The sequence below is a fragment of the Hydra vulgaris genome, chromosome 08 (genome assembly GCF_038396675.1).
Source record: "Hydra vulgaris chromosome 08, alternate assembly HydraT2T_AEP".
Classification (NCBI taxonomy): Eukaryota; Metazoa; Cnidaria; class Hydrozoa; order Anthoathecata; family Hydridae; genus Hydra; species Hydra vulgaris.
The window spans coordinates 23,962,501-23,988,565 of NC_088927.1; the positions used below are offsets into that span (position 1 = coordinate 23,962,501).

A 26,065-nucleotide genomic window follows, 5' to 3' on the forward strand; every position below is an offset into this window, starting at 1 on the left:
TCTGATTCTTTAAAAAAAACACTCTATTTTAGTTCTGATTAAAATATTTTAAATCTGACTCAGAAATGCTTTTTGAGATGAAATGTTTGTTTATTGCATGTCTCTTTTTCAGAATATTTTATGCTATTCATATTTTTTTTGTCATTTTATGTTATTCAAAAAATAGGTATTGCTGTTATTAAAGCTGTTATTGTATTAAATCTATACTTTTCTTATCATTTTTCATATTTCCTATTATTCAAAATATACATTGTTATTGTATTAAAAGCTAGATTTCCAATTTTAAAGCTAGTGACCCCTAAAAACTACATCCATAGCACTGCGAAAAAAATACAAAATAAACATCTTTAAGACTTTGTAATTTAGTTAATATTACATTGGTGGATTAGAACAAGTCTAACATTTCCTAAAAATAAGATAATTGCAAACTTAAAATTGAATTATGAAGCAGTGGGATGTCATAATGCATAAATTGAACTATTTTTGATACTAAAAATTTGATTTGCATTCTTTATGTGAGGATTTTAAATTTTAAAAGTAAATTTTTAATTAATTTTTCATCTAGGATGTTTAGAGATACTGATTCAATCATTGTTTAATAATTTCATTGACATTAGTGGAACCCAGAGCATAAAGTTTATACGTGTAGTGTTTAAGGGGGGTATGTGTTTTTAAAGGAACTCTACCTGTATAGCAAATATATTTGTTATATAACTTTGAATTGCAACTTTTGGAAGCGTGCTCACAAGCAACAAAAGAAAAAATGTTACGTCATTAGTTTTGCAAACACATTTCTCAGTATATAAGTTATTTATATATTATATTTGTATAAGTATATATATACTTACAATAAAATATATTACATTAGTATAAGTCTATTATATATTTATTAAGTATATAATCAAGTATATAAAATATTATTCCCTTGATTATATTTAAGTGGCACATTCAGTTTAAATAAGAAAGCAGTTTTCTATTTTGTACAAACAATGAAAGAAGTCATTACTGCTAACTGATAGAATGGAATGTTTACTATTCTTAAAATGTTTTGTCATAATGATAATTGAAAGTTTTAATTAAAAAATTAAAACTTGATTGAATTTTGAAAAATCATAAGTTTTAATCAACAAGATTTTGTAAAAATGTATGATTCTTTTGCTTTATTGTTTTTAATTTTTCACACATATAGAAAGAAGAAATATTCTTAATCTTTTTTTTTTTTTAACTATTATTTATTTTAAATCAAATTAATAATGTTTCTGTTTTTTAAAATATTTGCAATCAAGCATGTTAATTTCATTGTTTTTATTTAATATCAAAGCTGCAGTAACATTTTTTCCAGTAGATAGACAAATGCATTAACTAAAAAACTTAATCTTTTTTGTCTGATTTCCTGGACATCACATGAAAAAAATTCAAACAAAAAATCGCCCACCCGTTTCCTTGTATGAACTGGTACATTTTTGAGTGACCTACTCCCCATACTTGTGTATGCAATTTATGGATGGCCCCATTGCAACCAATTTCCAACTCTTAACATCACTCTCAAAGACTTGATGCCGAGTGCGCATAATCGCACTTGTTCATAATGTATTTCAGTGTATATATATATATATATATATATATATATATATATATATATATATATATATATATATATATATATATATATATATATATACATACATATAGTTTTTTGCATGATAAGCAAAAGAGACTGGTAAAAAGATGTCTCTTTTACTACTTTTCTTTTTATCATTTAAGCTACTTTTAATTGTTCAAAAAATAACAATTTAAAAAAATGCTATACAAACCCCTTAAATGTCTATTAAATGATATAGTAAGACTTCATAAAAAAAATATTTGAATAAAAATTTATTTAAGGATTGCAAATGATGCTTAAAAAAAGGTTATTAGCAAATAATAGGTCTTTAATATTATAAAATAGATGTTTTATGTCATCATATCAAAGATGGTGTCATTTCTGGTACTAAGTTTAACAATCTTTTTATACTATGCTATAAAATTAAAAATTCTAAAAGAAAAACTGTGTATTATAAAAACTGTTAAAGAAATGTTTTAATTTAACTTATTTAACTAAAATTGCTATTATGCTATAAAACACTTTGTTTGCTCATCACTTTGTCAAATGATAAGCAAACTGTTAACTTTTTATATTTTTTGTTTTTTTGGTATTGGCAATAATAACTAAATAAAATTATTTAGTTATAGCAAATATCAAAAAAAGATGATTTGTCAAAAACTTTAAGCATTACTTATTCATTACCATTGAACAGGTTTCTGAAGAAACTCAATAAAGCATTGCTCAGTAAGGTACTTTTATTCAGTTCCTTAATCTAGCAATCTTAATCAGACAAAGCCAACTCTCTTCTAGATGGAGGAGAATTATTGAAAAGTTATCTGGAAAACTCCCATAATATTTAATAGTATAGATCAACAGCATTACTAATATGTTGAACAAAATACAAAAAAGTTAATCAAAAATCATGAACAATAAAATAGAAGCAACCACTTTACTTTTACTTAAAAAAACACAAAAAACTAGTAGTTTTGTTTGTGTTAATAAGGTAAACTAATAATTTAATATTTCACAACGTGGAGGTAATCCACTGATAAGGGTGGTAGCCCTCCTATCAAGATCAAATGGCTCTTGGATCAATCCAAGAAATGAAGTAAAAAAACTAATTGCTTTTGCAATTAAACTCAATTAGTCAAAACAGAGCAGAGTAGTCAATATAGAGGATTGGCAATCTGGAGCAAATTGTCATTGATAAAGTAGTTGTAATCAATGATTTGAAATTGAAACTTTAAATACTTGAGAGAAAAAAAGTTTGTTTAAATGACACTAATAGTAGAATTTCAAAATCTTACTATTAGTGTATCGCCTCCTAGAATAAAGCCTAGATTCAGTTAAACCAACGATGTAACAAATGGCTCTAATGCCAGAAACAGCCAAAACTCAATTATTGTGGAATTTGAGAAATATGGTATTAGCAGCAGCATTCAATCTTTCCTAACTGAACACAAGGATGTTTTTATCATACCTGATCGAATAATTGTGGAACAAGCTAAGTTTAATAAACTTAACTTTGAAAGTAAAACAGCAAACAGAGATCTTGAAAAAAATGGTAATCTTGAAAACCATCTACATCTGCCCAAAACTGTTCAAACAAGCCATCAAATACTTTTATAAGCCAAGAAATCTATTCAAATCATTTATACTGTTACTACGCAAATGCTAGTTCACTGAACAACAAATTTTTTCTGCTTGAAGCCATAACACACACTTTTAAATGTGATGTTGTTTTTATAACTGAAATTTGGGCTAATATCAACAGTTCAATTCTCTTGCATGACTATAAACTATACTGCAGTAACAGGGAAGGCCAAAGAGATGGTGTTGCAATCTATGTAAATGATAAAATAAAATCATTTGAAATTAATACACATCAATTAAATTGTAAAGCAGTTAAACAAGTATGGTGTACTGTAAAATTAAGCAAAGAGAGCATTTTACATGGGTGTATTTACAGACCTTGTAATAATAATGATGATTCTATCACCTGCTTAAAACTTGAACAAGCGCTTTTAGCATCATTAGTCTTGGCGTAGGATACAGTCACGAATAAAATGTTAAGTGGTGTACGCTTAGCCAGAGATTTCTATTTTAATAAGTTAGCATGAAATGAAGGTGTATCATATACATCGGTAAGCACCACTTTATCAGATCATCAATTTGTGCGTATTCTTGAAGATCACTATATTTTTCAAGCAATTAATTTTTCCATCATTCTGCAACTCAAGCAGCAAGTATAAAAGTTTTTTAGATTTAATACTGGCCAAATCATCCAACCGCGTATACAATATTGAACCTCTTCCTCCACTTTGCAATACCTCCAATCAATACCACCTCTCTATTGAATGGGATCTAGCTACCACCGAAACTATAAGAAGACCTCATTTTGTGCGGTCGAACTTGAACTATTAACAAGCAGACTTCAAAAATCTGAATCCTAATATAAAAAAGTTGACTGGGATGCTTTGTTTATTTCTAAGAAAACATCACAGTGTTACAAAATTTTTCTTGTTGAATATAATCGTTTGTGCAAGAAATGGATACCTCGTAATAAGAAATTAATTCATAAAAACAACCACCCTGGATAAATGATCAGTTGCATAGCCTTATTGCAAAAAAAAAAAACATTTATGGATTTTAGTCGAGCAAACCAGATCTCGCATTATACCAGTTCTTGATAAATATAAGCAAGTTCGCAATCTAATTTAAAATTGCACAAAACAATGCATAAGAAACTATGAAAATACAATAGTTCATAAGAATTCCAAGAAACATTTCCAATGCCAGAATTTTGGAATCAAACTACCAGTTTAGTTACGGAGGCCCAGGTGTATTTAGATAAAGTAATCCTAAGTCTAACCGAACTTGACCAATATAAAGCTCCAGGTGTAGACAGTGTGCACCCATGGTTTCTTAAAGAATGTGCCAGTACAATAGCATACTCTCTGACAAAAATATCTCAAAGTTCACTCCAAAAAGGTTCCATCCCCAATGCTTGGAAAATAGCTAACATCGTGCCCTTGTAAAAAACCGGAAGTCAATTAAATCGGCAAACTACCAACCAGTTTTGCTCATGTCTGTACTGTGCAAAGTTTTAGAACGAATCATCCGAGACACAATTTTAAATCATTTATATAACAACCTAAGTGGTCTTATTGCAGAACAACAACACGGATTTGTTAGGAATAAATCCTGTCACCAACCTTTTGGAGTCCATGGGTATTATTTCTTCATCCTTGGCATATAAGCAATATGTTGATATAATTTTTCTTGACTTTGCCAAAGCTATTGACACTGTGCTGCATCAACATCTTATGCACAAACTAAAAGCATTTAGGATCTCTGAAAAACTGTTTGCTGGATTGGTGACTTTCTTACTAATCGAAAGCAGAGAGTTGTTCTTGGTGAGTCTGAATCCAGCTGGGCAGATTTAACTAGTGATGTACCACAGGGCAGTGTCTTGGGTTCACTTTTGATTCATCCTTTATATAAATGATTTACTGTCATTTGTTAAATACTTCCATTGTAAGTTGCATGCGGATGGCTGCAAAATTATTGCTCCATCTCATCTCAAGTACAGATATTTTATCCAAACTCTAACCGTTTTTATAAACTTTTTATCAAGTATCAGCCAAATATCTTTACAGAAGAAAACTTTTTCAGACCTCAGAAAAATTAAGATTATTACTGAAGATATTTTATCAAAACTCTAACCGTACTTATTATGTCCATTTGAAATAACTAGAATTCTTTTTTTTTAACCTTTTTTTTAAACAAGTGGATTAAAAACAGCTTCTTCTATATATGTTTTATTCACAAGTATTAAATGCTGTAACACAATTAAGTGTAATGATTTATTTGAAAATTAATTTTTTTACTTTTTTAAACAGAATATCATAATTGGTAATAACAAAAAAGAAACTGCTAATGTAAAATAATGTAAAATGCAAAAGTATTGTTTTTATAATAATACATGCAAATGGCTGCATTATCTTTCACAAATATTCAGTCAAAACACTTTTGCTTACATGCTAAAAGATATTGTTCTCTACACTTGAGAGAATGATATCCTATAGCTCTTGCAAATTTTGCAGAGGCTCAATGTTCAAATTAAATCAACTGAGCGAAAATAAATTAAATTATATATCGATACTAATACTGACTAATAAGTTTATTTCAAATGCTTTTTTCAGACTTTGTCCTGCTAGACTTTTAAATTGACAACTCAAGTATAGTGTTTCATTTGAAATAGGAAATTTAGAATCTAAGTCCCTAATCCAAAAAATAAAATTTATTTAATTTAAAAGAGTGTGCAAAAAGCAAAATTACTATTGGTATTAAAGTAATCCATTATTATTTATTATCGCCATTTAACATGACAAAAGGAGAATAAACTTGCTTGATTGCTTGCTATCAGGCAACATGACTAAAATTTAAGGTATTTATGAAATATTTAGAAAATTGTTTCAATGTCAAAAACTTTTCTCAATGTTTAATGATTTTTGTTTATATTATTTGTTTACTTAATCTTTCAACATTTGCAAATTTTACAATCCTATTGATTGAGAAAAAATATTCACAGTTATATTAAATGTTAAAAAAAGTTTTTTCATGCTTATTAATTATTTAATTATTTAATGCTTAATTATTTTATCAGATTATTCCTAAATACAACAAAGATTACAAGTAGGTACAATCTGCTGATTGTACCTACTCGTTTACTATTACTTGATTGTAGCAGATTTGGTGAGCAAATCAATTTATTATAAACAGCAGAGCAGATTATAAAATCAGCTGAATTCTTATTAATAATATGCCAAATAATTTTTTAGATCGCATGCACTCCAAATCAAAAGTTACTTTAAAAAGAATCAAAAGTTCAGAGTCTTGTGCACAAATGCTTTTTGTGTTAGGTAATAAATGCCTTTCCAATAAAAAAAATAAACTGATCTGTTGTATTCTAAAATGTGATCTGACAAATAATTCAGCAGATCACATGTTAGAAATAGGTTATTCAAGTTTCTTTAAGTTTAAATACAATGTATCACACTTGATTGAAGATCGATGGCAAAATGAATTTACAATCAATAGTTTTATAATCACTATTGACAATATATCCTTTTTACTATCAACCTTCAATCAAACGTGACACATTGTATCTATATTGATTATATATTGTACCATTATATCATACCATTAAATTTTTACATAGAGTGCATCAATTTTCATAGCATATTTAGCAGATTGCAATGCAATAATTCTAACATTTGTTCTTGTAAATTATTTGGCATATCATTTGTAAGGATTCAGCTTATTTTATAATCCAAAATAATTTCTTTCATAAGAATTCAGCTGATTTTATGAATTAGCTCTGCCGTTTGCACCATATTATTGATTTTCTCAGTTAATCTGCTTTGCCCCACTGATTGTGCCTACCCAAGATTACTTATGAATACAACAAAGGTTACTTCTGAATACAAGAAAAACCTTGTATAAATATCTGATTTTGCTGTGAAAAGACATTTATGTTTACAAAGTTTATATTTAAAAAACACAATTTGATTTCAAAAGAGAAATGGAAGGTTTAAATAAAATTTAGCAAATAATAAACAAAGTTTAGTTGCTTTAAATTTACACTGGAATAAATATTGGATTAATGTGTTGCAGAATAAAAATGTTAGATATCTCTAATTTACTTATGTTTTATGTTTGGTGTTTATGGTCAGAGTACCAACAAAGAAGTAACGTAATACTACAAACAACATAAATACAACAAAAACAGCATGTGTAACATCATGGTGTGAGGGTTTATTTCCCATATTTATTAGTAAAGTTCATTCAAATTAAAAGTATCAGATTTGTCCCCAATTTGATTAAAAAAAGATTTTAAAATTGCAAATTTTTTACTACCACATACAAAATAAAAAAATTATCAAGAATGATGGGGAATGATGATGACATCATTGATGGTGTCCAGCAAGATTATGTCTTAATTACACTTTAGAAGCTGTAAAAATAAATAAAATTTGTTTTTAGACTGGTTTTTTCAAAGTCTAAATCTAAATCTGATTGTCAGGTTATAGAAAAAAAAATTTGTTTACAGATTTACCCCAAAATTAGGAATAAAAACAAACAAATATGTTTTCTAGACCCAATGTTTTAAAGTTGTGGCTGCGATTATTTTAAATGACTATGCCACCATATTTATGAATAAGTTATAAATTTCATGATTTTGATAGTTTAGTTTCATGACCTATAAGTAGATTTTACTTTTTCAGCTTTTTATTAATTATACTTGAAAATTACCTCCAATCAAAAACATCAAAAATCAAATAGTTAATCTAACAAATGTTACAATTGTAATGTAACAATGTTACAATTAATAAATGTTATTTTATTATATAATTAATTAAATTTGATATATAATTAGTTATTATATAATTAATTAAATAAGAACAGTTGTTACAATTAGTGTAACATGAGTCATTAAATGATGTCTAATTAAATTCTAATCTAAAGCAAATAAGTGGTTTTCATTCTAATATATTTGTCAGTGTCTTTTATATGTCAGAATTAAATTTTTGTATTACTAATAATGCTAACTATTATTTTTATAGAAAACGTTGCTTTATAAAGAAAGCTACTAAAAAGAAAGAAATTAAAGAAATGGAAATGTCTGGTATGTTTATATTGCAATTAGTAATATGTAAAGAAAAAATTTGTTTTCAATTAATTTTTTGTCAAAAAAAAAAAATTATTTATTTACATAATGGAAAATATTAGTAACAAATTCAGTCAAATACTCAAGTTTTAATTCTATTAATAATTAAGTACAGTTAGTGACTTTGCTTTCAATTTTAGTTGATGGAATAATATTGTTTTGAAAAAAGTAAATATTGTTAGTATCATACTCAAAGCAAAACATATAGTTTGCCATATCTTGATCAACAAAAAATGTTTGCCATATTTTTATCTACAAATATAGTTAAAGATTTTGAATTATTTTTGTGATACCAAGATTAAGTTGTTGCTTAACAAAGTCTATCCACTTTGCTATACTGCTGTTAATTGATCAAAAAAATTATAATTGTTTTTTTTTCTTTTTCTCTATCTATATATGCTAGAGTAAACATATATATCTACTAGATATCTAAAAATATATATATATTTAAAATTATTATTATAATTTTTTTGACTTGTCATGACTCTCCTCCCTTAATAGATTTTTGTTTACTAAAATCAATTCAGCTAAAGTCAACTTAATTAGATTTAGATTTTTAAAAGATTAAGTTTAATAGATTTAAGATTTATGTAACATAATGTAATACATAAACAGTTTTTTGTATTACATTATGTATAACCTATTTTTAGGAAGATTTTCTGCTGTTTAAAAAATGTTATAAATGATTTAAGTAATCTTTAATGTTATTTATTTTCAAAAATTTAAGACGCAATATCATTAGGTTTTACACCATTTACTAAAAGCTATTTTAATGTTGTAATTCAAATTGTTGTAGTTAGTAAATTTATTAATTTTTGCTTTGTTATAATTCATATACTTATAAGTTTACATTGAATTATTTAAGGATCAAAAAGGAGACTAAACCCACTATCAGTCCTAACACATAAGAACTTTTTTGCTTGAGAATTTATTGCATATTACTTTGTTCATTTTATCAATATGTTGCTCATTTTCTTTGCAAACCCTAAATTAAAAGAGTAATTCTATAAAAAAAATATATATCAATACATCAAATGTCAACAGGTCAAAAAACTGATATTTGCAAAAAGTTTAAGCTCACATCTAACAATGTTGCATAATATTGGTAAGACTTCAAAACTTGAAGATGTAAAAAATTATGTTGTTGTTTCTGAAATTTAATCAAACACTTAAAAATTTGTAACGAAGCAATCCAACAAAGAATTACAGAGCTGCAGGATTTTGTTGTAATCAGATATTGAGTTATTAATGTTACGTAGAGTTTAATAATATGAAAATTCTAAGAAAAAAAATTTTCAATCATAAATTAACATGCTTTTCTATATTTTTAAGTAGAACTAAAGCTAATTGATATCTTTCAAAAAATAATATAGCATTACATTTTGATTGCAATTTTACAACTTTTTAATGCTGCTTATTTTTAAAATGAAAATGTAGGTTGGTGCTGATATATATATTAAAAATGTTTTCTCCATTTTGTATGTCAAAATTCCAATGATAATGTTTTACAGCATGAAACATACTACTAATAATGTTAGCGCATATAGGGGTAACATAACAAAACGTTAACAACTGAATGGAAGTATCTAAATTATGTAAACTTCAAATTATGTATTGTTAAATATATAATGCTAAAATATATTTCAAGTTTTAAAGTTCTACTTTCACTTGAAAACTGCATTGCAGCAACATCTCCTTAATTTTGATCTATAGCATTTCCGTTTGATCTATAGCATTTCCATTTTATAAAGTCTTTTGTTTGTTAAATAGTTATAAAATTTATGTCAGACAATCCGCCTGCATGGCCGAGTGGTTAGCTCGCAGAGTTTCTGAAGTAAAATGCTGTGGTTCAAATCCTACCACAGACTCTTTATTATTTTTTTTTTAATCTTTTTTGATTTGTCTAAAAAAGTTTTATAGATATTACATACATAACATATGTAAAGATATGTAAACATATGTAAAGAACATATGTACTATCACAAATGAATGGGATAGAAATTTTAAAAAAGCTTAAAATTTCTAAAAACATCAAACCACTGGGAGAAATTTGTTGCATATGTGTCATGATAAGAGATGTGCTTAGATAATGAGTTCTAATATGCAGATGGTTTGAAAAAAAATTATCGTCTTTTTTAAACTTAAAAAAAAAAGACAGTCCTGCTACTCCAGAAGATGCTGCTGTGGAGGAAAATAAAAAGAAATGCCTGTAGCTAGAAAAAACTTTTCTTTTTACAACTTTAAATTTAATTTTAACAATTGAATGTTTTTTGTGCTACATTTATTTTTTTGCTATAAAATATATACGGCCAGATTGAAAAAATTGAAAACATATTGCGTTAATGGGCAGATTTGAACCCTTGCAAAATACGCCTTGACAGTGCATTAAACAACTGATATATCAAATATATGTATGTAATTGAAAAAGAAACCATTCTATAAATTCTTACACCGATTGCAATTAATCAACACTTTTCAAGGGGGTTCTATAAATAAGCGCAACTTTATTGTATAGCATCTTATATAACATGATATAACAATAAACAAATGTGTTATATGCAAGTGTAAAAAATCCGCTTAAATAACATTTTATACAGGGAATATAAAAAAACTTTTCTTATAATTGCTCCTAAGTCCTTAATACAAAAACAAAAAGGGGGGGGGGGGGATGTTCATTAATTTTTGTAAAATTTTCCCATCTATCCTAAGCTTATAAAGACCCCCCTCTCCTCCCTCGTTTATTAATTTTTACTTGTTATCAACAAAAAGTTTAATCTAATCTAAAAAAAAAGTCAGTGAATATTGGCTCTAAAAATTGAAAAATAATTATTTCATTTAGCGATAAAATCAAAGGCTTTCAGCTTGAATTGGCTTTAAAAATTGTTAACCTTGTAAATCTCGACATGTCAAAAATGATCTTTTGGTTTATTATAAAACTTTTATCTGCATGTTAAGTCCTATTGAAATTTTTATAAAACAGCTGAGAGAAAAGGCAAATTTGACCCAAAGCCACGCTAGAATTAAATAGTTTAATGTGTGTTTTGTAAAAAATGTTAGTTTGATTTTATAAATTGAAATTATCAATGAAAAATACTTATATTGTAACATGGCATCAGAAGTTTGAACTGACAAGAACTGACCGAGATAAATATAGTTTAGAATAAAAAAAAATCCTACCCCCCTTTTATAAAAATCTCTTTTAAGCTACTCTTTTTTTGCTTTGTGTGTATTAATTTTTTTAGTTTTTTAATTTTCCTTTTTTTGCTCTTAAATAATTTTTTAGAATGAATTATTTTACCAAAAAATATTGAAGTAAATAAGGAATAAGTATAGAAATAATCGATGTTGAATACAAATATAGAAGTGGTCGGTTTGTCAAAGACCTGTATTTATTGGTTTTGACTGCTAGGATATATAAATAAATAAGAAGTATAGAAAAGGTAGGTGTGAAATAGACTTATTTAAATATGTATATATATAAACTCCATAAGCTATAGTATTTATATACATGTATATAAACATACATATACATATATATATATATATATATATATATATATATATATATATATATATATATATATATATATATATATATATATATATATATATATATATATATATATATATATATATATATATATATATATATATATATATATATATATATATATATATATATATATGAAAATTGAGTGTAGAGGCAAGTAGCTAAAATAATTCTCTCTCTTGAAAACATGGCATGTTAAAAACAATGAGTTTAAATTTAAAAAAACTTTTAACTTGACAAATAAGAGATGGCTTGAGACAAATTTTATAAATAATCAATATACAAAGTCTATATTTATATTATATTATAGTGTATGAATAAATACAGTTATTAGAGCAATTAAATAATAAAGATTCAAACACATGGACAAAAATTTAGATACCAAGCTGAATTTGCTAAAAATGCTTCTAGACAAAATTACCTCCTTAATCAAACTGCTAAAACATGGAATGAATCAACAGATGAAGTATTCAATACTCATTAAAATAAGTTCAAAAACAATCTTTACAAGAATGATAAAGCAAAATTTATATTTGTAAATAGTGTGTTAAAAAAGTCTTTTTGATGTAATATTATTTTAGAATATTACATTAAAAAGAAAATGTTTTATATTTTTTTAATATAGTAGATCATATAGTTTCAAAATATTTATTTTTATAAATATTTTAGAATAATATGATCTATTATTAATAATAAATCTTTGCAATTTTTGTATGTGTGTATATATACTCACATACACACACACACGCACGCACGCACGCACGCACGCACAAAAAAACACACATAAATTAATACAAGATAATATTTTTAGTACCTATAATTAATAATAAAAACTATAAAAACAAATAAGTAATACTAAATCCTTATTTAGAAACAATCATAATATAATTTCTTCATCAGAATACAATGTCATATTGTTTTTCAATTTAAGTTATAGTTCATATATGTTTTAATATTTTATCTTTTTTTCTCAATAAAAACAGTATTCACTATTAATCAAAGAAAAGCTCATTTTTAAATACAAATGTGGTTGTTAAGTAGATTTTATTTTATATTTTTCTAAGAAGTTAAACAAAAATAAATCATAAACATATCATAAGTTTGCGTATATAGAAAGTATAAACTTATGAATCATGCGACATGATTATTAGATAAGAAGGCAAGTGTCCTAAAGTATCTTTAAGTTATGTATTATTTTATGACATGACTCATTTCTTATAAAATAATAATACATAACTCGCACATACTACAATAAACACCTATGCAACAATATATATATGATGCCATGTAAAATACACATACTTGATTAGTTTCTCAAAAAACGTTTTTAAACACTTTTTTAATTTCTCTTCACTATTCTGCAGTTATTAGCATAAAGATCTGAACAAAGAAAGAAAAAATGTTATGCAAGCCAAGCTTTTAACTTGGCTTGCATAAAATAAATTTTTTCACTATTTGTTAAGCACAGCATTTTTAAACACTTTCCACTTTCTCTTCTTGCTCAACCAACTTTTTTTAAACTTGATTATTCAAATTCTTTTGCATAGTTTTGTAAAAATATATATTTTTTTTCTAATTTAGAAAAAAAAGCATTTTGTTTGACTACATCAGAAGCAGAATGTGATTATGTAGCTATACAACCAAAACCCCAAAGTCTGTATGAATGTATGTTTGACTCAATTTTGTTTTACCATAAAATATTAAAGTTTAAAAAAAAGTTTAAAACATAAAGTATAAAATTTTTAAAATAATGATCATTAAATAACAACATTTACTATATTAATTTAATTTCTTATAGGTTATTAAGAAATAATATTTATTTTTATAAAAGTTTTTTTTTTTAATTACTTTTTTTTTGGTGATTTTAACTTAGCTTATGTATTGAGAAATACTTCAATTTTGAATTCTGAATATATATCTCAAGAAAATCCATATTATGAATGAAATGAGGTGGAGCTATACATTTCCTTACATTCTACAGGTAAGTATTTATAATATATATATATATATATATACATACACAATATGTTTATACACATACACAATAATGTATACAATAAAGTTTGGTCTTCTCCATAAGCTTTCTTCTTACAGTGTATCAGGTAATGTCTTTAAGATAATCAGATTCTTTCTTACTAATTGTAGTATAAAAGTTGTTCTGGATGGACAGCACTCTTCTTTATTTCCTGTAACTTCAGGGTTTACTCAAGGTTCTATTCTTGGCCCTATACTTTTTTTAATTTACATTAATGATCTTCCAGAAATTTTCACACCTTAGGTGACTTTGTTTGCTAATGTTATCTACCATTCTTGTCTTGATAAGAAGCCCAACACTATGATTGCTTGGAGGAGCCATTTGAGCTTGAAAAGAATCTCACTTCTGCTGCAACATGGGGTCCTCAGTGGCTGGTGAACTTTAACTCAGATAAAACTAAATTTTTTTCAGCTAATCATTATCGCAATAATCTAGATCTTCCTATATTTATGAATGGTAATGTACTCGATATCATCTACCCTCTGTTTTCTAGGATTAACTCTTTCTTCCGATCTCTCTGGGAAACCATATATCAAGTTGATTGCAAAATTAGCATCTGCTAAGGTTGCATTTATTTTTATCATGCTCACTACTTTCTTGCTCAGGATTCTATTCTTTATATTTATAAATCTCAAATCCATCCTTGTATGGAATACTGTTGCCATATATAGAGCTGATCTTCCAATGATGCTCTTTCTCTTCTAGACAAAGTGCAAAAACGCATTGTAAACATAGTTGGACCTGCTCTTTCAGCCAACCTCCAACCATTATCACATTGTCGTAATGTTGCTACTTTTTTTCTTTTCTATAAATTTTATAATGGGCACTGCTCTAAAGAGCTAGCGTCTCTTGTGCCATCTACTAAAATTAATTTTTGTGTTACTCGTCACTCAATTAAGTTTCATTCTTTTACTGTGGCTGTTCCTAAGCGCTTCGAAAATTCTTATTTGTCTAGTTTTTTCCCTCAAACATCAGTTATTTGGAATTTGCTTCCTTCTTCTTGCTTTCCTGATTCATATAATTTGCAATCTTTTATGTTGTCTTTCAATCGTTATCTTGATCTATAAGCTTTATCTTTTCTCTTCCAGGAACTTCCGACTTTAATAGTGGTTGCTTGCAACTTTGTTTGAATTGAAGGTGTTTAAAAAAATACACATTTAAATGCAACATTAGATGCACGGGGATGATGTTATAAAAAAACAGGAAGTTTTGGAGGCTTCAGTACATAGATCTACAATCAAATAGCCTGACTCGTAACGGAGTGCTGCAACATTGATTAAGGGTTTGGCATGGGGCAGCAATCTTTTCTTTCATTATTCTTCGTTTTTTTCTTCTTTTTATGAAAAAAAATTAAAGCGCGCTTTTTTACCTAATGAGCGCAAAAATGATATTAGGAAAATGCGACCATACATTTGGATTGAGTATAATATATATACATATATATATATATATATATATATATATATATATATATATATATATATATATATATATATATATATATATATATATATATATCTGTGTGTGTGTGTGTGTGTATATATATATGTATATATACATATGTGTGTGTGTATATATATATATATATATATATATATATATATATATATATATATATATATATATATATATATATATATATATATATATATATATATATATATATATATATATATATATATATATATGTGTAAACAATTTTAAAATGTATTCTAGAAAATAGAGTGCTCAATGTTCTTAAAAGAACAGAGCAATTATAAATTTCTGATGAGTCTTTATCGATGAAACACAGTGTTATATGAGAAAAATTTTTGTTAAGTGATTTTCTATTAATATTTAAGTTATATATATACCAATATTACCAAATTGACTATAAAACCGATTTATAAAATGTTTTTACCAATTAATAAAATGGTTTGTTTTTTTCCTAAACGCATATCTTCGGTTGCTCGGTGGTTTAGTGTGCTGTCATCAGTTAACTTAAAGAAGAAATGAAGAAAACAAGACATTTAGAAAGCTGGTCACTGCACTTTGATGGTAAATGTATTAGTCGCCAAGAATATAAAGTGTTAATGTTGAAGAATAAACAAAGAGAAGTTACAAGCACTAGATCTACCAGATCTAGTGCTTATAACTTATCTATGGAAAAACAAAAACTGTTAAAGATATAGCAGTTATTCTTGATGAATATAATTTATGGAAGATAGGGTTCCCACTCCTCCTTAAAAACTCTAAAATATCCTGAAAAAAAAAACTCCTTAAGTGTCCTTAAATAACCTTAAAAAAAGTTAAAATTTGAATGCTCTCCTTAATTTCTCCTTACTTGCTTTCTTTATCATCTTGGAAATTTAATTGAAGTAAATGGATTATACTTATCTATAGAAAAGCATATAGTTACTTCTTTGATGAGTTAAAATCCTATACTTTTGTTATATGTATATATATATATATATATATATATATATATATATATATATATATATATATATATATATATATATATATATGTATGTATGTATGTATGTATGTATGTATGTATATATATACATATATATATATATATATATATATATACATATATATATTTATATATATATATACATATATATTTATATATATATGTACATATATATATATATATATATATATATATATATTATATATATATATATATATATATATATATATATATATATATATATATATATGTACATATATATGTACATATATATGTACATATATAACGGATGGTTACTAAAAATCCGGACTTACTTTAACTGAATTTTAAATGCCAAAAGCTAAATCTTTTTTTTTTCATGCTTATACCCATTTTAAAGCTTATTTAATTCTCTATAAGTTAATTTACTTGTTTTTAGATAATTGATAATAGTTCAGAAAATAATGATGGCCAAGCAAGAAGAGGTAAGAAAACGGATTTATGAGTTCTATTTGAATAATATATTGCAAGGTAAAAAGTTCACAGTAGCTCACTTCAATGCTAAAAAAATTCCAAGAAGCACTATCTATGATATAATCAAACGTGTTGAGAATGATTCTGGGCACAAAAGAGTGCAAGGAAGTGGTCGTGTGGCCAAAATCATGACCCCTAAGGGTATCAAGCGTCTGAAAACCATATTTGATCACAGTGACTGAGTTTCGATGAGGCAAGCTGGTCGAAAATATGGATGCAGTCATTCACATATCATTAAAACTCTTGCCAAGTACACTGACATCAAAAGTTATACAAAACAGGGTATACCTCATTGACAAGAGAACCAGAATGAGCGAATCAAAACCAGCATTGATCATCTTTATTGTGACTTTAAAGGAAAATCGGTCATCCTTGACGACGTGTCTTACTTTATGCTGTCACACTCAATAATGAATGGAAACAGCACCTACTACTCTAGCAACAGAGATAAGACTCCACCAAGTGTTAGATATCGCAAAAAGTGCAAGTTCGAACCCAAGATGCTTGTCTGGCTGGCCGCTTCTGACAAAGGTATTTCAAAGCCATTTTTTGTCCCCAGCAGCCTTGCAGTCAATAAAGCCATCTATGAAATTAATTTTATAAAGAGAAGATTAGTGCCGTTCATCAACGCTCATCATGCCGATGGTAATTATATATTTTGGCTGGACCTAGCGTCATCGCATTATGCCAAAACCGTGACCAACTGCTATGAGACTCATAACATCAATTTTATCAAAAAAGTTGGCAATCCGCCAGCCATACTGGAGTGTCGTCCAATAGAAGACTTTTGGGCTATTTTGAAAGGCAAAGTGTATGAGAGTGCCTGGCAAGCAAAAGACGTGAAGCAACTACAAACCAGAATAAAACTTTGCCTAAAAAAAATTGACCTTAACCTTGTATTTTCACTTTTTGGGTCGACTTGTGTTAGAGTTGGCCGAATCCAAAGAAACAGACTGGTTGAAGACAAACTTAATTAAAATAAATAAATAACTAAAAACTCTTTTTAATGATCGTTTTATTTAATCTCTACCATAAAAACTATGGGAGTAACTGCCCATGAAAGTTTGTCCGATTTTTAGTAACCACCCATTACTACATATATCATATATCATTCATGTATATCATATATATATATATATATGTTAAATCATATATGTATATCATATATATCAGCCCTTCGAGTATTAGAGTAGGTTTTTTATGGTTTTTTTTTTGGCTTTTTGTATTTGAGATTCACTTTCTTAAATAATTTTGTTTTCTTTACAAGTGAACCTTTTGAATTACAACTATATATATATATATATATATATATATATATATATATATATATATATACATACTTAACTACAGTTAAATTTATGGAAAAACCTTAGGGAAAAAACTATTAGCTAGATATTAACAAACTTAATATTAAAAAGATTATTAAATGTTTTTCACTAATTACCTTTAGATACCTGAATATAAAAGTAGTTTCCAAGATATTTGGTTAAATAATGGTAGTTACACTTCTTGGATTCAGAAAGATAAAAATCCCAGCCTTGCAAGATGCAAAGTTTGTTTTAAGTCGTTCTCAGTAGCAACCATGGGTATAAAATCTCTTGATGTACATGCGAGAGGAGCAAAGCACATAGAGCGACTGCCTAAAGAGGGTTATTTGTATCGTTCAAAGAAACTTTGCAATCAGTACCACAGAAGCCTATCTCATCAAAGCAATGTATCATTTCAGATATGCTTCAAAAGGAAGCAGTTTTGAAAGCAGAATTAGTTTGGTGTTTAGATATTGTTCAAAGCAAATAATCTTTTAGATCAAGTGAGATTAAGTCTAAACAATTTGCTTCGATGTTTCCAGATAGCAAAATTGCCAGTAATTTTTCCTGTGGTCGAACAAAATCTGTCTATATTGCAACTCATGGTCTTGCTCCTTATTTTAAAAAAATTCTGATAAAAGATCTTAACCTGCTAGATAACTTTGCATGTCTTTTAGATGAGTCGTACAATAAAGTTGTAAGGAAAGGTCAAATGGACTTACATGTGCGATATTGGAATGAAGAGAGTAATACTTTTTGTACAATACTTCAGAGTTTACAAGAAAAGCTGCAGCCCCAGATATTCTAGATATGTTTAAATCCTGCATGACTGGTTTAAATGATGAAAAAATGGTTCAGTTTTCTATGGATGGCCCTAATTAATACTGTAGAATTTGGCCAAAAAATAGTGCAACCTAGAAAAAAATTTTATAGAGGCATTATTTATCATTAGAAAGATAATTTTATCAGCTTTCTAATGGTGTATCTTGACACTTTTTTGGAGTTAAGGAAAAAAAATGACGGATCAAAATTAGAATGTAGGTTTTTTCATTTTCTTTTTTTTAAACTTAATAAATATGAAACAGTATTCTTAGATATCATAGCTTCATTATTAAAAAAAAAGTGTAATTCAATTGCCATGATGTTATTGAATGATTGAACATTAAATATTTTCAGAAATATTTAATTCAAAAGGAATTAAATATTTCAAAAAGCTTAACTATTCATTTTATTATAAAAATGAATTTCTCTTTGAAATCGTAGCTATTAGGAAAACAATATAAAAAGTACTTATATTTATCAATGTATTTGAAACAGCTGTGAATTAAATATTGAATTAGATATTAAAAAAAAACTATTTTGTGTGGTTGACTGTCTTCTTATTTAAAAAAAAAATAATAATGGAAGGTGAAATTCAAACTGATATATCAAATGGAATAACGTTATGTGTTAAATGCGGAGAAGGTGTAAGGATACATGATCCTTTGAACCATGTAGATTCGAAGTATTCTGATTATAGCAAGAAAAAATATCCCCTCACTGCTATCATAGAGCATGCTGTGAAGCTTAATTTAGATACTTTAGTTGATAAGCTCAAACTGAACAAAAGAACAAAGGCAAACACTTATATCCATTTATCCTGTAGGAATTTTTTAAAAAATCGCTCTTGAAAAAGATCAATGAAAATTGAGACAGAGCGTATTACTAGAGCCAAAATGGAACTATTAGATTTTAAAAAACAATGTTTTTATTGTGGCGGTGATTGTATCTATGACAGAAAAAATCTAAATCACAATAAATTTGAAGAAGTACGTACAAAAAAATCAGCCATACAATCTTCCACCATTGAAATATGCCGCAATAGAGAAGACCAACTAACTAAAACTAGTTAGTTTGAACTCAGGTTTGCTTGATAATCAGAAACAAATTATCTGTGATCGATCAGAAGAGATAGGAGCATCAAAACACAAAGGTTGAATGGTAAAACTTACACAAATTACTTTTTCAAACAAAAAAATTATATAACAACACTCCAGAGCTTATACTCCTGCGTGTCTATTCAAGATGAAATTGTTACAATTGACCCATTAACACTTTTTCTAAGAATGGTTGTTGTTGTTGAAAGAAAGCCAGAGAATGAAGTGGAGAGTTACTTTCAATATGAGTTATCACCGTATCCAACATCTTTATTTAAAGCAGGTGTCATGAGATCAGCACAAAAGTCAACATTGAAAACATTCATACTCAATAATGTATCACCAGTAAAAGAACCTGTATCATTGGGCGCACTATTGTGGTGCTGCAATTGGAAAAAAAAAGAGTTATTTAGTGACGTTTTTCAGAAATACATTGATTTTTCTCAACACTTACAACTTGACACAATTATTTTTGATGGTTATCAGTCGTCCACTAAAGATAGTATACACCAAAAGCGATCTGGTAAGATATCATAAACAGTTGAAATCAATGACCTCAACCCATGCCCAGCAGAAAGAAGTATATTCCTAAGTAAAAATAATTTTGTCAGGCTCTTAGCATTGAAGTTACAAAACAATGATTTTAAAGTTATTTGTTGTCCCAGTGATGTAGACACAAGTGTTGTTAAGCTAGCGCTTGAGATTGACAACGTTGAGTCAGTCACAATTTATTCGGATGACACTGATATTTTATGTCTATTGATACATCATGTAGATACTGGAGCACAACCTCAAGGCATCTTTTTAAAAACGTTGACACGAAATAAGGCTACAGATTAAAGATTATGTTATAAAATTTAGAATGTTGTAAACACAAGTGATGATGCTCTTTTAAATTATGTATTATTTGCACACCCATTCACTGGGTGTGACACAACATCAGCAATCCATAACTTCGGCAAAACCACAATTTTTATGAAGTTGAAAAATTCAAATGAATTGAAATCTACTGCAGATTTATTCCAAAAGTTAGCTAAAGCTACAGATTAGAACTTAAAGAAGTTAATGTCTTCAATGTACCAAATATTTCATGAAAGTCCCTCAAGAGCAAGTGATTATGAAAGAATAGCTAAGGCAACAAGTTCAGATTTTCCTTACATGTTTTACTCGATGTTTTACCTTACTACGTGGTACTCGATGGGGTGAAAATCAAAGTGTTGCCAAGAAAGCAATAGAGGTTTGGTCAAAAATAGTCTTTGTTGTTGACTACTGGAAGTTTTTACCAAAGAGTAAACAGCCTGGATTTGGTAAATCAGGGCAAAACACCAGCTTTGAACATTTAAGTGCTTGAACAAATGAAGTTTTGGTTCCTTTAAAGTTGAAGATTTTTTGAAGAAATTAGTGGCAGTCTAAATACATTCCTTGGTACGTAATATTTGATCCGGATGCAATTGTATTGCACTTTATGTAATATATTTTGTTTTATTACAAAATCATAGAAATATTCTGAGATATTCTTTTCTCATTATTTTTAAAATTTTAAGAAAAAATCACAAAGTGTTTTTTTCCATCTTGCTATTTCTTTTCTTCTAGTTTCTTTCCAAACTGATAAACCAATGACTCCTTTTCTGAAGGTGACACTTGAAGAACTACTACACAACTTTTATGCGAAGTTCATTCAATTAGATGTTCTTTTAAACACCAAAACTACGACGTCTTTGTTAAAAATAGATTTGTTTAATTGTGCAAAGCGGCTTTCAACCAGCAAAATTGATGTTGGTTTTTCATTAGTATGATCTCCAGAAACTTAAGAGTAAGGGAAAGATAACTGATGTTCAAAGTTTATAAAGGAAATACGTGATTTTCTTGTCTCAATGTGTACTCATATTATTGAGAAAAGTATAGAAATATTTGTCTTTGTCTTCACTGATTGTTCGCTGTCTGGTGGGTATTTCCCCATCATTTATGGTTGAATATCCAGAAAAGTGTGATTATTTTTTTTGACAAGCTGTCGATAAAGCTTGTTACTTTCAAGAAAATTGGAGCTTCTGTTGGTGATTTAGCTAAGAAAGAATATTCCAGGTTCTGTAAAAGTGTGGTCATTGATAACAAAGAAATATTTTTGACTTTTGATAAAGATAAGGATCGTTTGGACTACTTTTTGTGGAAATACATTTAAAGATGTATGCGAATCTACAGCACATTTTCAAAACTGTGCTCATTTTATTGCCCGGACAAGCTCAAGTTGAACAAGGATTTAGCAGCAACAGACACTATCATCTCTTTACGTTCAATCCAGGATTACCTCACATTTCATGGGTTCATGGCTCATGAAGTTGAAATAACAAAGGATTTATTAGATTACTGCAAACAAGCAAGAAAAGTATTTTGATGGTCAACGCTCAAAAGCCCTGTCTGAGAAAAAACAGTGAAAATGGAAGCAAGAAGAAAAATAATAGAAGATATTGAAATAGTCAATACTGAAATTTGACATTGAACTTATATGTTGATGATGACGATAATATATATATATACATATATATATATATATATATATATATATATATATATATATATATATATATATATATATATATATATTTAGTTTTAATAGTGGGAACCCTGGAAGAGTATAAAGATGGTTGTGGGGGACACTACAAATGTAAACACTGGAAGAAGAAATGGGATTGTCAGTCAGTTACAAAGATGTTTTACTTAAAAGAAACTGGAAGAACCACAATTCATTTGTTGTCAACATCATATTCTTAACCGAGTACTTCGCATAGTAATGGATGAAGATCTTGGAGGAAACAATGTTTCCCAATATTAAATACACATTTTTCCCGGATATTGTAAAGAACTACAAACAACTTAGGAAGATTTTCAAGGATGGTATAAAAGTGATTACTAAAACAGCAGGATGGTGTGATGATATTAATCTTCTATTTCATTCAAACCGGGTATTGCGTTTTTTTGAAGAATCTGAAGTATTTCCTAAAGTCAAGTTTTAGAAAGTACCTAAGTTAAATAATGCAAGATGGAGTTCCTGAGCAATACTTGCTCTTTTGACATTTATTCTTTAACCAGAAGGAAGAGACTCACTACTCTACATTTGTAGATTTATCTCTTACAGATGGGCGAACTATTGGTTTACTGACCAAATGTACAATGCAGATGATTATTGGAAGCTATGTAGCAGCTTGCACGGTCACAAGTAAGAGTTAACAAATTAGTGTGCAGAACGAGCAATCAAATGTCTTCAAGATCTTTTTGAGATCTGTAAAAAGGGAACCTCCAGCTTATATTTATTTTGTCTAAAAGGCATAAAAATTGTATATTACCCTTTAATTAAGCTGAATACTACATAACATTTTTTCGATATATACAGCAGCTTTTCTTACTTGTAGAATTGTTATTTAAGTTGTAATTTAGAGTGCTATGATGTAACTATAAACTGTTAAATGCCTAAAAACTAAATTATTATTCTACAACTAAAAAAATTAAAATTTAAAAAAAATCATCAAGTTGATAAAAATTTTTTCCATATAGTTAATTCGAATTTTTAAATCGAATTAATGTTTTTTTCATTACTTTTGTACAAATATTCATCGATTTATGATCAAGGAACATGGGGTTATTAAAAAGCCATAATCCTAATATATATATATATATATATATATATATATATATATATATATATATATATATATATATATATATATATATATATATATATTAGACAACTGCATAGTAGTTACCAACATCAGTAAAATTACAAAAATCATGAAAAAACCTTTTTATATAAGTTGCATAATAAGTTACTCTATTAGCTGTCCCGAACTTTTAAAAAAAGGAATGGATCGTTTCCGATCATTTCTATATTTATTCTTTTTATGGTCTTTTCGTTTCAATAGTTTTTAGTAAACGGTAGAAAATAGTTGTTTTAAAAATCTTAGTAATTGCATTTTTTTATGTTTTTCGAATTTAAAAGTTTTTTTAAATTTCTACCCTAAAATGCAAAATAAAGGTATGTATTTACTTATATTATTATATATATTTATTGACAAAATATAACGGTTATATTAACAAAATAAAACGGTTGTCAATTTTTTTTACCTGTAATTTTTTTCATATCTAAAAATACGTCATCCGATTAATCTAAAAAATGCAGTAAGTTATACGTAATGCAGGTCATGGTAGGTCTGATCCAAACCTATAGTCTGTTTCAAAATAAATAAACAAAAACAAAAAAACCAATAAAGGTAACCACAACCTGTTTATTATTAGAAATAAGCACCGGCAAAGTTCGTTTAACTTCGTTAATCGAAGTTACGACTATTTGATAAATGAATAGTTTCGTTCATTAAACAAATAGTACCATCCGTTATATTGAATTTGCATTCGTTATGAGTAAGCTTATAATATAAACCTTATGCTTATAATTATAAATATTTCAGTACTTTAATCAAACATTGTATTGATGTGAAGTATTCACCAAAAGATTTGTTTACTCTTCTTGAAGAATTAAACTTACACAATTTAAACAATTAATATGTAGAAAATCACTTATCATTTTTGATTTTACACTTTGTTTCATCAATAAGACTTATCAGGAAAAAGAAAATTTCTCATGAGATTTTATTGATGAAACACTATGTAAAATAACAAAAAATTTGATAAGTATGGTCATTTCCGTACGTTCTCTTTGTATGGTGTATCAAGGAAAGTTTTTAAATTTATTGAATCATTCTATTTTAACTAGTTTTCATCAGGACTGTCTTGATTTGAAGGGTCTGTCCTGACTGTCCTGATCAGGTGCCAAAATGTCCTGATTTTAAAAAACCATAACAAAAAAGAAAAAAATATCATTTTGACAAAAACTAAAAAATAAAACAAAGAGAAAAATGTTGACTTGGCAACTCCAACTTCTCCATTCAATTTTTACTATTTTCTTGCAATTTTAGGCAGTGGTAGCAGAGATGATAAGGCAGTATTTTACTTTTGTTTTTGCTGGTTTGGTACTTTCCACTTTTACGAAGTTTCTACTTCGTGACAGAGGGTTTTTTAGTGTTAAACTTTTACTTTAACTTAAAGTAAAATAAAATCCCTTATTAAAGTCAAAATGTCGAAAAGAAAGTGCCATTTTAATGAAACTCTGAAGAATAAATTTCCTTTTCTGAAGAAAGTTTATGAAAGTGGTGAAAAGTTAGATGCGGAGATTGTTTGACTGAATTTTTTGTTGCAAATGGCGGAAGGACAGACATCACCAAGCATTTAACAAAGGAGAGACACAAAAATGCTTTGTGTCTGATGTGAACGATGTTATTGATGCATCAGCAAGTTCTGCATCAATAACATCGTTCTTCAAGACTGATAGTTTAAGTGATAAAGATCTAGTTCTGGCAGCAAAGGAAGCTACTTTTGCTTTTCACACTGCAATTCATGATTTGAGCTTCAAAACTGCTGATTGCTCTACCAAATTAATTTCAAAACTTTTTGAACCAAAGTTTGGGCTTGCAAGAACAAAATGTGAGGCTATTATTCTCAATGTTATTCTACCAATGATTTCTGAAGAAATTAAGGAGGAGTTGAAGAAAGCTACTTTCATCACCATTGAAACTGATACATCTAACCGAAATGAACTGAAACTTTTTCCTATCCTTGTTAGATATTTTGTGCCTGATCAAGGAGTAAAAGTTAAATTACTGGAATTTCAAAATGTACCTGGTGAAACATCAGAAATTTTGTGCAATGCTCTGCAATCTGCCATCAATAGCCATGATTTATCAAGGAAAGTGATTGGATTCTGTGGTGACAACTGCAACACAAACTTTGGTGGAGTGAAAAGACGAGGACAAAACAATGTTTACAGTCGGTTTTTTGGTCGAGAGATTGTTGGAATTGGCTGTGGAGCTCACATAGTTCACAACTGCATTCAAACAGCTGTCGATGTTTTACCAATTGATGT

At 27.6% G+C, this 26,065-nt stretch overlaps 1 protein-coding gene across 1 annotated transcript in view; it reads left to right on the forward strand.

Annotated features, from left to right (window-relative positions):
• LOC136083694 (cell adhesion molecule DSCAM-like) overlaps positions 1-24,222 on the forward strand; it is a 172,643-nt gene extending 148,421 nt beyond the window's left edge. Inside the window, exons 19-22 of the mRNA XM_065803273.1 lie at positions 8,215-8,276; positions 13,450-13,533; positions 13,742-13,853; positions 24,125-24,222. Of these exons, the coding sequence (XP_065659345.1) occupies positions 8,215-8,276; positions 13,450-13,533; positions 13,742-13,812 (217 nt within the window). The 3' untranslated portion in view covers positions 13,813-13,853; positions 24,125-24,222. The remainder of the gene's footprint in view (positions 1-8,214; positions 8,277-13,449; positions 13,534-13,741; positions 13,854-24,124) is intronic.
• The last annotated feature ends 1,843 nt before the right edge of the window (positions 24,223-26,065 follow it).